The sequence below is a fragment of the Lissotriton helveticus genome, chromosome 4_1, assembly GCF_964261635.1.
Source record: "Lissotriton helveticus chromosome 4_1, aLisHel1.1, whole genome shotgun sequence".
In the NCBI taxonomy this organism is placed as follows: Eukaryota; Metazoa; Chordata; class Amphibia; order Caudata; family Salamandridae; genus Lissotriton; species Lissotriton helveticus.
This window is the reverse complement of record NC_136063.1, coordinates 421553667-421571125: the sequence shown is the minus strand read 5'-3', so window position 1 is coordinate 421571125 and position 17459 is coordinate 421553667. Positions and strand designations below refer to the sequence as shown.

General features: G+C 48.2%; 1 protein-coding gene across 7 annotated transcripts in view; it reads left to right on the top strand.

Moving 5' to 3' along the window:
- Positions 1 to 17459, top strand: part of VPS13B (vacuolar protein sorting 13 homolog B) — a 3181000-nt gene that overhangs the window by 498994 nt on the left and 2664547 nt on the right. For all 7 annotated transcript variants that reach the window (XM_078686964.1, XM_078686965.1, XM_078686963.1 and 4 more), the window contains exon 15: positions 221 to 415. In XM_078686964.1, coding sequence (XP_078543090.1) covers positions 221 to 415 — 195 coding nt within the window. The remainder of the gene's footprint in view (positions 1 to 220; positions 416 to 17459) is intronic.

The following is a 17459-nucleotide window of genomic DNA, read 5'->3' as shown; positions in this document are numbered from 1 at the left end:
TTAACTTTTTGCAGAATTGTGCTACTCCTCTAAAACAAGGAAAAGAGTATACAAACTGACAATCTCATCTTCAGCAAAAGATTGTTTCAGTCATTTCTGTGGCTTGACTCAGATTTTGAAGCTCTTGACACGATAAATCACGTTATAGCATTTCTATGTGTAGTCTAGTGTAATTCGAAACATACTGTGCCTGTGTAACCAGTATAGTTTTGCTTTCCAGCACACCAGTGGTTTTCTAAACGCTGCAACATTTCAGCCTGTACGACCTTTGCCAGCTATTCGAATAATGGTGGACAAAATCAACCTGGAACATTCGGAGCCAATGTATACAGAGCAGCTGGTACAGACGGTCAGCAATCTCAGCCAACCCTCTGACAACCTGCTGCACCACTGCTACGTTCACTGCTACCTAAAGGTAAACTCAAGATGTCATTTATAGCGATTACACTGCGGATGCTTGTATTTGTCATAAAGCTCTAAAATGTGACAGGCATTATTTGTATTAAATAAAAAGTGAGAATGGTACATTAAAATAGCATTAAAGTAAGACCAACAGAAAACTCTTGCCCTGAACATGCCAGCCTTAAAATAAGAAGAGATGGGAGTTTCATTTCTTGCGAGTTACTATATTTCAGGATATCTCTCTACCGAGTAAGGCACTGATTTCTGCAAGGTGCCACAGTGTTTCTTCAAAGGGTTGCTCTTGCATGGTAACTTACTTTTGGTTTGGTGAGCTAAACATCTGCACAGATAGGATCTTTTCTTTTTTGAACTGCAGATCACATGGAATAATGTATATGTGATAGGACTGGCGTGAAGGTGCCTACTTCTGTCTCAGTTTGTGCCAGCGTCTCAAAGCTGATTCAGCATTTCTCTAAAATTCTTGGCCCACAACCAGGTAAGTAGTTTTTCAGAGATGGCGGCAGAAGCTGATGTTAGTGAGTTATCTTAACTCTTGCACCCACCTATAGGTGAGCATGTGTGGAACGCGCAAATCAGCTCCCTTGCATGGAACTTGGCAAATAACTCTGGTGTATGTTAGTAACCCGATTTGTTGATCATATTCTTTCAGCCCCCTTGCGTTCATGGTGATCTGCGAAACCTCCTGGCACATGAATAGAAGTGGTTGGCCTGATGTGGCCATAAGGGGCTAAATCGAGCATCTGACATAGTTGCAACCGGAGGAACTTAATTTTTGGAGCTCCTGGGAAGAGGTTGCAAGAGTCCATTGCGATGGAGAACACCACATGTGATGGGCTGTGGCATACATGTAGGTCAACAATGATGAAGTGCCTCTAGTGCCCTCAGTGTATACAGGGGTTGCCACCCTATACTGTTTCCTCTTTCGATAGACCCTCCATTGTTTGTGTATATATATCATGGCTACCTAGGTGCCCTTTCTGAAGAGATGCAGGTGAAGATTCATCCTTTTTTGTGTGTGGCATCCTGAAACTTGCAGCACTATCCAGGGGACATTTCCAAACACATACATCATAGGGGAAACAGATTGCCCAGCGGGTGATGGTCGGCGCTGCAGATAGGGAATCTTAGGAGACTTCCCTTTCTAATAGGTGCCTGTGAATGTTTTCATTGTTCCCACCATAGTTGTGTATTAGAAACACAATAAACATTTGATATGAGATTTAACTTCAGTCATGTGCATCTTGCACTCAGGAAGTCCCTGCCTTGTATTGGTGTATAGATTATTTTCCAAAAGCTAGAGTCGATTTTTCAATATTCTTTTATATTCTAGTTTATTGAAATTGTGCTGATATATACTGAATTGACCATTCTGCCAAATGTTTCTTGCACAAATTGAATGTGGTACATAAGAAGTGCTCTTCAGTTTGTGTGGATCCATAGACCTTAGAAAGGCGAGTGGATGTGAATGGATGGTAGAGAATCGCTTGTAATTGCATTTATATAGTGCTTACTACCCCTGATGAGGAGTCGAAGCGCTTCTTGGCAAGTAGCACGCTACTGTGGAACCCAAAAAGTATTATTGGTGAATTAGTATAGGGAAATATGAAATTAATTTGAGTGGTGAACATATTGGTCTGTTATTTGGATTGAAAGGGATAGTAGAGGGATAGAAGAGGGAAGGGTTTGCATTTATATAGTGCTTGCTTCCCCTGATGAGGTGTTGAATCCTAGCACTCTACTCCGGAACCTAAACAGGATTAGTGGGGAAATTAGTTTAGGGGAATATATAGTTAATTTGAGCGGTGGACATGCAAGTTTTTTATTTGTATTGAAAAAGGATACTGGCGGGATAGAAGAGGGTGAACTTATTGTAAATAGTGCATGGTAAATAGATTGCTGCCATGCTTAATTTGTGGGAAAAATGAGTGGCAGGCCCTGGTGAGAAGGCCACTACAGCTTGCACCAACCACTGCCCCTGCCAGCTCTGCTAAAGATATTGCTAACAGAACCACTAACCATCACGCTTCTACAAGTGTGACAATTCAAAATGTTCGAGGTCCCAAAGCTATCAGAATGGCTTGGGCGGCTAGAATAGTTGTTTTAAAATGATATTGAATTAATAAAGAACTGCTGTTCTGCTCATCTATTATTTGCACAAACAGTGTCACCATGCGGCACTGTCATAAGTGCTGGTGCTGACAATTAAGCGCCTGTTTTTAAGCACCAGAAACCACCTGTTCAAATTAAGCTCTGGATGGCTGGACAGCAGATGGTGGATATATAATGGAAGCAGAATAAATTGTGAATGGGTTGAGGGATGGATGGATGGATGGCTGGATAGAATATGAGTTGAAGGGGGAATGGGTGTGGAGTGGTGAATGGTGGGTGGATCAGGGTAGGCTTTAGGCCAGTGCGACTGGTGCGGCCGCTCTGGGGGCTGACCTGGAGGGGGGTGCTGACCTCAGTTGGGGGCACAGTGTTTAGCAATAACTTACGATTTAAAAGCAGCTGAAGCAGAGTTTCTTGTGCATCCAGATTTCAGGCAGCAATAAAAATGTCAAGATAATTCTCGTGATTAATGTTTCTGCTATAAAGCGAGATCATAGTTTTGTCTAGTGGCATTTTGACTCATCCTCAAGTAGCACTAAGGGTTAATATGCCAGCTGCAAAAAAACAGATCTGTATTCAAATTGGATAGCTGAGTGGATCAATAAAGCAAGCCTTTAACAGCACTTTATAACAAATTAAATGTATGTGAGAGAGGGGCTATGGAGAGTTGAGGGGCCCTTTTGCCAGGTGGTAGTGAGGGAATCTGAAGAGGAGGTCATGGGCGGGGGAGGAGGGGCTGCCGCTGTAAAAGATTGTTGCACTGGGCACCACCTGCGCTAAAGCCGGCCCTGGGGTGGCTAGTAAATGGATGGTGAAGGGCAAATGTATGGAGGATGGGATGACGAAAGAAGGATAGTGAGTGGATATGGAATGGTAGATCAGCTGTAAATAAAAATCCGTCTTTCAGTCAGTGAAGGATTACAAAGACTCTAGGATACAATTAGGAAGGGGCCTCCATACATGCATTTGAAAACAGCACTCTTCAGTTGAGCATCCATATCGTCCATAATTCTTCTTAACCCCGAAATTTCAATAACCTGCAAACAGGAATTCTCTAAAAGACCAGGGGCCATATTTTGTAAAGGGCTCATTGCCCTGTTCTGCACCACGGGCACCTTTAACAGGGTCCACTGGGTGCAGACCTATTCAATGTATCCTATTGCAGCTAATGTGCTGCCTCGCGGGCAACTTCAAGCTCTCTCCTGCCCTGGGGGCAGCTTATTAGTGAAAAGCAGACTGGCTGTTTGAAGCAACCGGTCCATCTTGTGCTTTGGATCGTGTCCCCTTATGATTGCTCGGGACTACATGTGCACTGCCGTGATCTGTTTAACAGAAGGGGTTGCACAAGTGTCTGCATCACTTTCTGTAAATCCAAAGTGCTCTGGGGGAGAAATAGGTAGGAACACAACACACATGTTGTGCTCAAAGTGCTCTTTCTCTAATCCAGCCCTGTAAGGCCACCATTCTTCCTCCCCCCAGCCAACACCCCCGCCCCCTCCCTCTCCCAACCACAGGGCTGTGCCCCGGGCCTATATCCGGTGGGCAGGTGAAAAGGTGAAATCCTCATCTAGATACAAAGTCTAAACAAGCATCCATGTATCCAAGAAACTTTCAAAAGTCTACCATTTTGGGACACATAAAAGAGCAATTTATGTGGGCATCATTCACTCTGCCCTTTGGCTCCTAATTAACTTGCATGCACCGTGGCATTTTTACGCATACATAGACAATAAAGAAACATGCCACAGCATGCCTTCCAAATGACCCAACTGAGAGTTGAAGAAATTGAGCACCTTCGAAACAAGCAATGTAGTTCGTCAAGCAAGGCACCCTGACTGCCCAGCAAATATATCAGTTGCATAGTCATTCCATAGGGAAACAAAATGCAGCTTTGCTAATTAACATGGCCTTATTTTGTACGTCACTGCACAGTGCTGTCACTTGTACCTTGAACACAGGAGAAAGTGGGAGTGGAGTGAGTGGACTCATCCGCGGGCAAAGCAACAAGCCAACTGGCTGTCCGGAATTTCTTTCATCCAGGAAGCAGCACATGGACTATGTGGATAACCGTATCATTTTTATTTTCATCTTTTTTTTTTTTTTACTTTGTTTATTGCCATTTTGTGTTACAAGAACATAACACATACAGTACATAATAGGTATTGCGGGTACATTGCATGTCTACTTTTGGTACAGCGCAATTATTGTCCATGAACAGGCTGGACACAGTACACAGTAAGTTTGTTATGTAGCCAAATTATAAATTATTCCACAGTGATCGTGGTAGCAATCGACCCCAGTAGTCCGTGGCCCGGTGACCGCAGCACGCCAGCCAGTCTATGCAAATGGCGCGCTGTCTTACGTGTCATTAGCAGTTTTACGTAGCAGGTAATTCGTGAGAGGTTCCCAAATGTCACATGGCCTAGAGCAAGGAGGGAGCCGCTCAGCGTATATGTAATTTAGCTCCTGACAGTAAGTCAGATCTGCCAACCATTCCTTAAATTTGGGCGCCCTGCCCCTCCCCCATCTACATGCAATTTTTTGCTTAGCAATGAGGAAGCCCACAGCAAGCAAACTTTTGATTCTGCCTCTATACCTGGGCAGATATCCTAGGTGGCCCATCTCAGATGTTAAGTCCAACCGTTCCCCAATCATGTCCCCCAGGGCCGCTTCCACCTCAGCCCAGTAGCACGCCATGGAGCTGCATTCCCATGCAAGATGCAAAAGCCCCGCTCTCTCCTGCTTACAGCCGTCACATTTGTCGTTATCGCGCAGTTGGAGCTTGTGCATTTTTACAGGTGTGTAATACATCCTATGGATACATTTCAAATGTAGTATCCTAAATCTGCTGCTCGCTGTGATGCTTTCCGTTTGCTGACAGCAGTCTGTCCAGACCTCTTCCGTGATCTGATAGCCTAATTCTGCTTCCCACCCCATTAACGCCTTCAGTGTGTTGTGTGTCCCTGCCCCTATGGTCGCCCTGTATATACGGGACACTGCGTGAGGTGCCCCAGGTAGTAACAGTTTGTGCAATGGAAGCAATGTGGGGGGTTCTTTAGGGAACTTGGGAGTGGCGGCCTTAACTTCCTGTCTTAGACCTATATATATATGAATCTCTCCATAGTAGTGGGGGGGTTATCCTCCCAAAAACTATCTGCTCCTTTGAAGTGGCCTTGGCATACATATCCTCCCCAAGTCTTTACGCCATATTTGAGGAGCATACGCTTTCATATACCTTCCCGTGTTACCGGTAGGCCTTGTTGATCCCAGAGGGGAAGCAACAGGGAGTATAGCATGGGAGCTTGGGACTGTTTTGCGAGAGCTCGCCACACACTATTGATGCAGGCTACCGGTGACCTCCGCCCTCCAGCTGTCTTATCATCAGCTCCCAGGAACCCTATTAGGGGGACGGGCACCATATACCCCTGCTCCATAAGTGCGTCATGAAGGGCAGAGGCTCAAACCAGTATGCGGCATAGTGCACCTGAGCGCTGAGATAGTAAAGTTCAGGATCGGGCGCTTCAAACCCACCCTACACAAACGGCAGTATAAGGGTACTTAACTTGATCTGGGGCTGCTTCCCGCCCCACTCCAGGCGGATGAGCTGACTCTTAAGCCTTGTGAAAAAGGGGCGGCCTGGGGAGAAGGGAATGTTTGTGAACAGATATAAAAATTTGGGCACGATAACCATTTTCATCAAGGCTACTCGGCCTGCGAGTGAGAGCGGTAGGGCTGTCCACCTGGTGACCGAGTCCTCCAATTTGTTAAGGACCGTCCCGTAGTTAGCTCTCATAAGTACCTCCTTATCTTTAACTATATTAATGCCAAGGTAACAGACTTCGTCGTCGCACCATTGTAGCGGGTAGTCCATGGGTAAGGGGATTGTGCGTTGAGTGAGCCGCATTACTTGAGATTTGCCCCAATTTATTGTGATCCCCGAGAATGCCCTGAATTTTATTATTTCGCGGATCATGGCATTCAGCCCCTCTTCAGGATTTCGCACATAAAGCGTAATATCATCCACGTACAGCGAAATTGAAACTGACCTCGTGGGGTAATCCAGCGCATACCTCTTGTGGTGCTGCCGAAGCATGGCAGCCAGCGGCTTCATTGCGATCACAAACAGCAGGGGTGAGAAGGGACACCCCTGCCGCGTACCTCTGGAGATGCTGAAGGCCGGGGAGCGCACTCCATTCATGAGTAGAGTGGCACAGGGGAGGCGATACAGCAACTTGATCCACATGAGGAACCCGGGCGGGTACCTCATAAGCGTTAAGTCTGTAAATAAATATTCCAGGGAATCAAAGGCTTTGGTGGCGTCTAGAAAGACAGCCCCCGCCTGCTCATCCTGGTCAATGTGGTGCATAAATAGAGAATAGGGTCCGTAAATTGTGCGAAGTGGACCGTCCAGGTATAAAACCCGCTTTGTCTGGCATGATTAGGTTGCCCATCAATAGCGTAAGTCTGTTGGCCAGTACTTTGGCCAATATCTTGACGTCGCAGTTGATTAAGGACTGCGGCCTATATGAATGCGTAGAATCAGGGGTTTTCCCCGGCTTTAAATAGTGAGACTAACATTGCCTCCCACATAGTGGGTGGTAGCATCCCCGCTTGAGCTGCGTCTTCATATACCAATTTCAGAAAGGGTGCGAACGTATCAATATAAGTCTTATAAAATTCGATCTTGAGGACATCGGGCCCTGGCGCCTTCCCGTTCTCTATCTGCAAATGGCCCCTCGTATTTCTTCCTCCGCGATGTCTTCCACTAGGAATTCCCACTGCCCATTGCCATGCAAGTTCGATCTGCTGCAAATATTGCGCTTTCTCTGCTTGCCTTATCGCGCAGGTCGAGTATAACATTTGATAGTGAGCATTAAAAACCGCCATTATGGCGGGGATATAACGGTGCGTCTCGCCCTCCCCATCGTGGATGGCCAACACATGGTTCGCTGCCTTAGGCGGTCTAATAGTCTCTGCAAGCGCTTTGCCGGGGTGTTCTCCTTCACCATACCAACACGCAGTGTGGCATTTGCTACGAAAAAGGCACTCCCATTCTGCTTCGGCTTGATACTCCGTAAGTAACTTGCGTACCTTGGCCAGCGCGGGACTCTCGTGCTCCGTGCGTGAGTTTGTTTCCTGCTGTTTAAGCAGACGTTCCAGGAGAGTAAGAGTTGCTCGGATGTCTTAAAGAATGCCCCCCACTTTAGCTATACAGAGTGCCCTGACAGTAACTTTCAGTGCTTCCCAAACGGTGGCTAAGGAAGAGACAGAATCAGTGTAGAGCCTTAGGAATTTTTCTAGTGCTTCCCCCATTTTTTTCTTTAACCCCTTCGATGCTCATGACGAGCTCAGCTCGTCATGCAGTACACTGATCGTGTGCTCATGACGAGCTGAGCTCATCATGAGAAATGGAGTAAATGAAAAGTCAGCACAGAGGGGGAATTGCCTTAGCACTGAAGGTGTTAAGCACCGTGTCCAAGAGCGCTGTGGGTTGCAATCGCCACTCCTTAGTTTGGAGCAACATACCCGGGGAAGTCAGCAGCATTAGCACTGGGGAGCGATCGGAATAGATGCACACTAAGTGTCCTGTGGACAGAGCATGTATCGCTATGTCTTGTGAGGCGAGCCAGATGTCTAACCTAGACCAATTGTTGTGCACTGCCGAGTGGACTGTCCCTTCCTTTTGTGTGGGATGGTGTGCCGCCAGACATCCACCAGCATATTGTCGGCTATGATTTGCTGGAGTTGGCGTTGTGCTTTGGTGTAGTGATGCGACAGGGGATGTGAGCGATTACATGGTGGGTGGGCATTAAGTTAAAGTCCCCCCCCCCCATATGAGGTGGCTCGAGCCTATGCTCACTATTTGTGCCCATAGTTTAATGAAGTAATCTTCTGCATCCACGTTGGGCCCATAGCTGCATACTAATGTGACTGATGCCGATGCCAGCCTGCCCCAGGTCATGCAGAACCTCCTCGATATAAGGCACCGTTCTTTTAATAAGGATTGCCGTGCCTATTGAGTAGGCTGAGTACGAGGAGAAGTATCTGTGGGAGGCCCACCTAGCTGCGGACTGAGGCTTCTGCTTAGGGAGGGTATGTGTTTCCTGCAGCATAGCTATACTTACATGATGCCTGTCCAGATAGGCCAACATGTGTCTTTTTCTCCTGGGGTCACCCAGTCCTCTAACGTTCTAGGTCAGGAGTCCCACGTTCGCGGCATTGTTAGCTCGATGTCCCTCACCTGCTATTAACTAATGTCTGGGTGTATATGCCCTGCTGACGTGTGTCTGTGCTCAAGCGATTACTGTACCTGTGTAGCCTAAAACTGTGGTATTCTTAGTAATGCCTACTTTGTTGCCCCAACATCCCCCCCACAGTGGCGGTCCCAACTTGCCGTGTACATTTCCCACCCTTCTAAACCCTCTCAATAGATCTAAAAGCACCAGTTTAGCCGTCCTCGCAGCTACCCCATGGTGTCGGTGCGCGTACCATGTTGTGTGCCTGTAGCATGCCAGTGTCACCCAAGTGTAGTGTCGTGCAAGCATGTAGGCGCTGACAATGTGAAGAACAGAGTGTGTCTGGGTAGCGAATTGGCTGGTGATCAATAAATTCAACATTCCTACAACAAAAGAATAAAGGTAACATCTTATAAAGACATTCCCCACTAATAGAGGTAAGGGGAACTCCCTTGGGGTGTGTGTCCTCGGGGGCGTGGTAACGCCTCTTGCACGGTTGTGGCGTACAGGAGGGGGGCCATGAAATGCGAGTTCATTGTCCTGTAGGTTTCACGCTGTCTTTAGTCAGTCTGGTGATGGGGCAGGAGGCCATACAGTGATGACAAAGAACGTTACCTGCCAGTAGAGTAAGCGTTTGTGCGGGCAGGGTCTATAATCGTAGTTTCTGAAGGTATCCCTCCAGACCCCGTCCATTGCTCTCAGTCCTTGTCATTGTGCGTTGAGCCTTCTCTGTTACCTGAAGGGGAGCGCCCCACTCTCTTGGCAGCCTGCACCGTCTTTTTTAAGAACTCCGCTGCCTGCTGTGGAGTGCTGCAGATGTGGTGTTTGCCGTCATAGGTGAGCCGCAGACATGCAGGGTAGAGCGTAGCATACTCCACTCCCTCTTGGTCATTGAGGGTGAAATCGGGATATAATGATATGGCATTGTTTTCGAATATTACGTCCTTCAGTTCCCTTACTTTGCGGAGAGCAATATCGCGATCTCTGTAATTGAGTAGTCTCGCGACTATTGGTCTGGGAGGCACGCCTGGTGGGGGCCTTGGTGTAAGTGTTCAATGCTCCCGTTCCCCGATCAGCAGTTTGGAGAAGGCCTCCTGGCCGAAACAGGTAATGAGTAGTCGCTCTACATGATTTTCAGCCGTCCTGTGTTGGTTGTCTCGGGGATGCCAGTAATTTGAATGTTGTTCCGCTGTGATCACTTTGAGTAGTTTGTCCATATCCATAAGTTGCCCTGCCGTCTGTGCATGGTCGTCTTCGAGTGTAGAGATTCGCGTTTCTGCTTCTTTGATTCTGCGATCCTGCTTCTCCAGCTTCTGGGTGATCTGTTCCATTCTGGCGCACAATGAGTCAATTTTCCCTTTGATGGATGCGGGGCTGCCCTGCTTCAACACCCTCCGCATGCTCCGCAGGATCTACAGGTGGATACAAGAAGAGCAGTCACCCAGGCCCCCATCAGTAGCAGACTCGACTATGGAAACGCCCTCTACGCAGGAGCCCCGGCCAAGCTCATCAAACGACTGCAACGCATTCAAAACGCCTCTGCACGCCTGATCCTCGACGTACCACGGCACAGCCACATCACCCCCCACCTGAGAAACCTGCACTGGCTCCCTGTTAACAAGAGGATTTTCTTCAAGCTCCTCATCCACGCACACAAGGCACTCCACAAGACCGGCCCAGCCTACCTCAACAGACGACTCTTCCTCTACATCCCCAACCGCCAGCTCCCTTCCTCCGGCCTCGCCCTAGACACCATCCCTCCCATCCGAAGAACAACCACCGGCGGCACATCCTTCTCCCACCTCACCGCCAAGACCTGGAACACCCTCCCACTGAGCCTACGACAGACCCAAGACCTGCTGACCTTCAGGAGGCTACTCAAGACCTGGCTGTTCAACCAGTAGCGCCCCACCCCCTTTTTCCCCCCAGCGCCTTGAGTCCCTCACGGGTAAGTAGTGCGCTCTACAAATTCTTGATTGATTGATTGTGTGAAGCAGCGTTTTCATATCAATGTCGTCAGGGCTCTGGCCCGCCAGACCAGTTTCATCAAGCTCCGCTTCGGGTGGTTGCCCTCTAGGTGTTCTGCGGGTGTCGAATGTAAGCTTGGCCTGTTTGCCATCCGGCTTCCCCATTGCAGCACCTGTCTAGGCAGGTGCGGTGGTCAGTTGCAGGCGTTTTGACATTTGTGGGAGTGCAGAGTGCTTGTGTCCACCCCACGATGTGGTCAGGGCCAGGGTACTCGCTCTGCGTTAAGTGCCGATTATTGAGGCGGTTTGTACCTTCCTAGGTTTCTGCCTCCGTGGTAGTTGCACGTGGTGTGTACGCCGCGCCTCCTTGATAGGTGGATGGGACCCTCTGGGGCAGCACGGTCGGGTATGCCGGTGCGTGGTTTTGTGCTCCTCTGCCCCTCTTCACCCCCGCCAGCGAACTGCAAATAGGCTGCTCAGACCCTCTGCGTGTATGTCGATAAGCCCCTTGTTGTGCGCGGGCGAGCTTGGGTTGCTCTGCAGGTGTCTCTCTTTCACCGTTATGTGTCTCCTCCAGCAGATGGGCAGTGCGTTCGCACCTCCACAGTGTGGCTGGGTAGGCGACGCGAGCAGCGGGTGCTGTAGAGCCCTTATTTCTGATCGTCACAGACTCACTGAAAGGTAATTGGTGCTGCAGTGCCCGTGGCGCCCCGACCCGAAGCCAATGTGGGGCATAGGCGCGTGTTGAGGAAGATGCAGCCCCGCTGCTGGACCTGCGCCTTACTGCGGTAGCCAGATTTTGGAGCTCCCAGCAGGTATATGTTGTGCGTTCGCCACCCCAACTGGCACACCGCTGCGCGGGCAACAGCAGACTCTCTCCAATCCCGGCCCTACCGCCGGCGCCTTGCCGCCAAGGCCGCAACCAGTTCCGGCACCCAGCAGGCTCGCTTCTGCTTCTGGTGCACTACCAGCGAGTGATATCGACTCAACGGACCTTCCACCGCTTTATGCTGGTGATTGCAGCAGAGGTACCTCCACAATTTCAAGATATTTATGCATTTTTTCCTCCAGGGCTGATAGAGCCTCACCATAGTGCGGCCATCTTGTTAGGCTTCCCTCTAGCGCCCCCCAGCTGTCCTTGAATCTTCCCCTCAGAAATGATCGTTCATTAACTGTAGTGTGAGGCCTGCCTAGTAAGCTGGTACCAGGAGGCTAATGTTGCAAAATGCCAATGCACGTATTAATTCAAAGGAATCATTGGGGAGTGCCCTGCTTGTCATCGCTTGAACTGTTAGTAATGCGGTTTGCCACTGTAGAGCTATGTTACGCGAAATGCAAAAATGAAACTTATGTTGATACTGTTACTTTTGTCGTTGCCCTTGATCTGCATTACTCCTTAGATGTGGTTGCTAACATAAACATTGCCTACATAACGTGCAGCATATCTGTAAATAGATTCACTTTATACTATTTAAAGCAGGCACATAAAAATAAATGGTGGTGTAAACTTACTTCTGGGAGAGCAGCTTGATGTCCAGTAATTCGTCATATTTTAGCCACATTAATAGGGATATTTTCAAAAATACGTTTTCACCTTTGTTTTGGAGGCAGTCCCAAAAAAGATCTAATGGTCTGTAAACACTGGACAAATCGTAGACGGACTCAGAAGGTCTGCTGGTCGGTAAGCATGACATAAATGGTGACCCTTTGAAGATTATTTTCGGAGCAGTGCTCTGTGCGAATGCTCCATTTTAGAGCCGGGCTTCTGAGGACACTCTGACCTTGTGCCGTGTAGATTGCGGGGTTTTCTGTCTGCGGAGTCCTAGAATACGGGCGTTATTGCCCAGGGGCATAGCTATTGCATCAGGCGCGGTGGCACTTGGGGCCAGATCTATGAGAAATGAGTGGTCTCTACTACCGACAGAAGGGCAGGGGGCTCTTACCCCTTGCTTGCTGTAGGGTCCGCAGCACCCTGGCTAGATATTGGTGCCAAACATTCGCATTAAAACCCATATGTAAGAAGATAATTGCATTTTACATTTAAGGTTTTTTCTCTTTGTGTATAGGTGATGCATTCTGTGCTTCATTCTGATTTCTTTTGCTTCTTTACTATGAAGACATAATTGGGACCTGCCTGAGATTCCTCTGTGGACCTCACCACGTCCACCTTCACCCAGTTTGTGTTAGCTGGCAGTACAAAGTGGGTACCAGACCATACGCTAGTAGTTTATTGTAGATCTGACGTGACAGCGCAGTGGTCTGATAGTCCTACTGTTGCCAATTATTTAAACTATACATAGAGTGTGCTTTGGCTCCACCCAGAGGAGTATTAATCCTCTTTTACATCATGCTGTTGGCTGTATAGGTATCATTACGTCTTCTATAGCCCTTCATACTTTCCATTGAAATGAATAAAGGACTATTTTGTTGGGTCTGGCTTTACAGTACAGCTGTCTGCGTGATCTGTTATTGCCATTCTTTGTAAGTTAATGTAGACTGGGCTTTGATTACGCCAGACAATTTATAGGCTGAGCTTGGTTCTCTGGACTTTCGACTACAGCGCCTTGATACCTTCGGGTGATTATTGCACTTTAAACATTTCAAATCAGAGGAGCATCATTCTCTCCTCTTGGTGGTAGCTGTCTATCGCATCATTCCTTCTTCTGGGATACATTTACATTGCAATATGTGACTATTTTATATCTGAAAAGCACACAGTCATTACTCTGTCACATAAACTCTATAGCTCCTATAGGCATTCTGAACAGAACGCAGCGTTTTTTGTTCGTTTTTGCCAAACGTATGCCCAGTAATGGCTAAGGTAATAGGTTTAGCTTTAATGTGGTAAATTGCATTTGTGCGTGCAAATAGTGTATGTGCATAACTGTTTTTGCATACGTTGTTACATTTAAGCTAGACTAATAGACTTTACTAATGCTTGTTATGTTTTTATTTCGAGTTTTGGGGAGTTTGTATGATACATAAATGAGGGGAATGAAGAGAGAATATTTGACAGAGTCTGGCACACAATTTTCGCGGACTGACATTTCACACTGCAAATTACTGTGCTGTTGCTCTGTATGGCCAAAGGATAAACTTGACTGCGGTCCGCTAGTATTCCACATATCTTGGGGATCCTTTTTTCCAGGATGCAGAATACCTCACCCACCTAGGTGGCTTGCTTAATCATCAGGCTTACTCCTCCCTGTGTGGGCGCTGCAACTGGGGCTCTTCGACAGAGATCTTTTTCTCTTCCCCTGGCCTAGTGTTTGCTAGAACTCAGGTCACTGCCCTTGTGATGGTTGTTTGTGATTGATGGTAGATTGGGTAATTGAGTGAATTAAAATTCACTACAGACACTCCCTCAGCAGTCTTTGGGCCAGATGTAGGTAAATATATTTTACCGACTCATAAATACCTAATTTTACCGATTCGGTATTTATGAATCGGTAAAATATAAGGAGGGAGATGTAGGTAAATCCAGATGTGGATTTACCGAATCTGTAAAAGTCGGTATTTACCTATTCGGTAAATACCGACCGGTAATGCCCATTCATTCCTATGGGCTTTGAAGCCCATAGGAATGAATGGGCATTACCGATTCGGTATTTACCGAATCGGTAAATACCGAATTTCACAAGGGTGCAGGGGGTGTCACTTTGACACCCTCTAGCACCCCCAAAACAGGTTCGGGTGCCATGTGGCAGGCATACCTGCCCTAAGGGCAGGTCTGCCTGTCATATGGCACAGGTGTGCATGCACACATGTGCATGCACACCGGAATCGGTATTTTACCATCAAATTGAATTTGATGGTAAAATACCGATTCGGTAAGGCTTGTGGGACTCAGAAGAGTCCCACCTACATATCAAATTTACCGAATCGGTAAAAATACCGATTCGGTATTTTACAGAATCGGTAAATTTACCGATCTGTAAATTTACCGATTCTGTAAAAATATGCCCCCTACATCTCAAATTCCATTTACCGGTCGGTAACGGACGAATTCGGCCGTTACCGACCGGTAAATGCCTACCTACATCTGGCCCTTTATTCCTTGTGAGTGACCGTGTCAAGATTAAAAACAAGATTGACCCAGAACAGGCATAATAATGAGCATTTGATCATGTTCAGTAGGGGTCAGCATGTTTCATGCTCAAAAGTGCCAGAAAATATAAAAGGATCTTGCATGTTGTGATTCAATATTTGCACCCACATGATTCTTATACGTGGACAAAAACATACTTCATGCAGCACATGTGTCAGAGTCCAGAACGGGGACGTGCTTAAGAATGAATCCGGTGCACCATTCCTACGACAAATATAGTTACATATAGCATCCAAAATTGCAAGAGCGTACCAACTTCTTCCATTAATGACCAACGTGAGCAAGCCCGATGATGAAGCATGCCACCTAGGTGGGTGAGGGCTACTGCTTCCTTGAAATAAGGATCTCTAAGATCTGTGGAATACTAGTGGGCCGAAGTTTGAGTTTATTCTTTGACCACTCAATGGAACAGCAGACTAATTTGCAGTCTTAATAGCAGTCAACAAAATAAAAACCTCGTTCTTATTTAAATGAGTTAGTTCTTTGACACAGGCAAAGTGTTTCTTATCGGCCTCACTTCCTTTGCATTTTATTACATAAATCATAAAGATGCCCTGCCATATTATGTTATTATGTGGGATTCAGATTTATCACAGTGGAAGTCCATTTTGGTGCCAGTCTAACCTCGCTAAAAAAGTGAAATATTACTATCCAATGAAACATTTCTATATGGAAGGACAAAAAATATCGCATACCATTTTTTACTCACAGAAAGTGCTTTACTATGGTGTGAAAACAATATTTCGAACTTGGCATTGCCATAAAAAATGATTGGTAATAAAGCTAATTTCCATGCTTGCATGCCTGTTGTTTCTGAAAGTCATGTCCATTCTCCTTAAAGTCAATGCAGGTCAAACCGGTACTTTACCTCTTGTCCCTGTAGGCCCCTCACATCACCTCTTTATAAATGTGTGAGCTAAGGGTGTGTACGTCCAAGCCTCCCTCACTCCGGGGCCCTGTAGGCCCCTCACATCACCTCTTTATAAATGTGTGAGCTAAGGGTGTGTGGGTCCAAGTCTCCCTCACTCCGGAGCCCTGTAGGCCCCTCACATCACCTCTTTATAAATGTGTGAGCTAAGGGTGTGTACGTCCAAGCCTCCCTCACTCCGGGGCCCTGTAGGCCCCTCGCATCACCTCCGTGTAAATGTGTGAGCTGTGGGTGTGTACGTCCAGGTCTCCCTCACTCCGGAGCCCTGTAGGCCCCTCACATCACCTCTTTATAAATGTGTGAGCTAAGGGTGTGTGGGTCCAAGTCTCCCTCACTCCGGAGCCCTGTAGGCCCCTCACATCACCTCCGTACAAATGTGTGAGCTGTGGGTGTGTACGTCCAGGCCTCCCTCACTCCGGGGCCTGTAGGCCCCTCACATCACCTCTGTATAAATGTGTGAGCTGTGGGTGTGTACGTCCAGGCCTCCCTCACTCCGGGGCCCTGTAGGCCCCTCGCATCACCTCCGTGTAAATGTGTGAGCTGTGGGTGTGTACGTCCAGGCCTCCCTCACTCCGGGGCCCTGTAGGCCCCTCGCATCACCTCCGTGTAAATGTGTGAGCTAAGGGTGTGTGGGTCCAAGTCTCCCTCACTCCGGAGCCCTGTAGGCCCCTCACATCACCTCCGTACAAATGTGTGAGCTGTGGGTGTGTACGTCCAGGCCTCCCTCACTCCGGGGCCCTGTGGGCCCCTCACATCACCTCCGTGTAAATGTGTGAGCTGTGGGTGTGTACGTCCAGGCCTCCCTCACTCCGGGGCCCTGTAGGCCCCTCACATCACCTCCGTGTAAATGTGTGAGCTGTGGGTGTGTACGTCCAAGTCTCCCTCACTCCGGGGCCCTGTAGGCCCCTCGCATCACCTCCGTGTAAATGTGTGAGCTGTGTGTGTGTACGTCCAGGCCTCCCTCACTCCGGGGCCCTGTAGGCCCCTCGCATCACCTCCGTGTAAATGTGTGAGCTGTGGGTGTGTACGTCCAGGCCTCCCTCACTCCGGGGGCCTGTAGGCCCCTCACATCACCTCCGTATAAATGTGTGAGCTGTGGGTGTGTACGTCCAGGCCTCCCTCACTCCGGGGCCCTGTAGGCCCCTCACATCACCTCCGTGTAAATGTGTGAGCTGTGGGTGTGTACGTCCAGGCCTCCCTCACTCCGGGGCCCTGTAGGCCCCTCACATCACCTCCGTGTAAATGTGTGAGCTGTGGGTGTGTACGTCCAAGTCTCCCTCACTCCGGGGGCCTGTAGGCCCCTCACATCACCTCTGTATAAATGTGTGAGCTGTGGGTGTGTACGTCCAGGCCTCCCTCACTCCGGGGCCCTGTAGGCCCCTCACATCACCTCCGTGTAAATGTGTGAGCTGTGGGTGTGTACGTCCAAGTCTCCCTCACTCCGGGGGCCTGTAGGCCCCTCACATCACCTCTGTATAAATGTGTGAGCTGAGGGTGTGTGTCCAAGTCTCCTTCACATCACCTCTATATAAATGTGTAAGCATAAGTGCGTGTTAAGTTGTGTGTGTGTGCACCAACAACGCTTATCCTTAAGGGACGAAGGAGGGCACCATGCTTGTGAAATTAGTGCCGCAGGCGGGCAGAGTCCAAGTCTCCCTCATTCTGGAGTCCTTGCAGGCCCCTCTCCA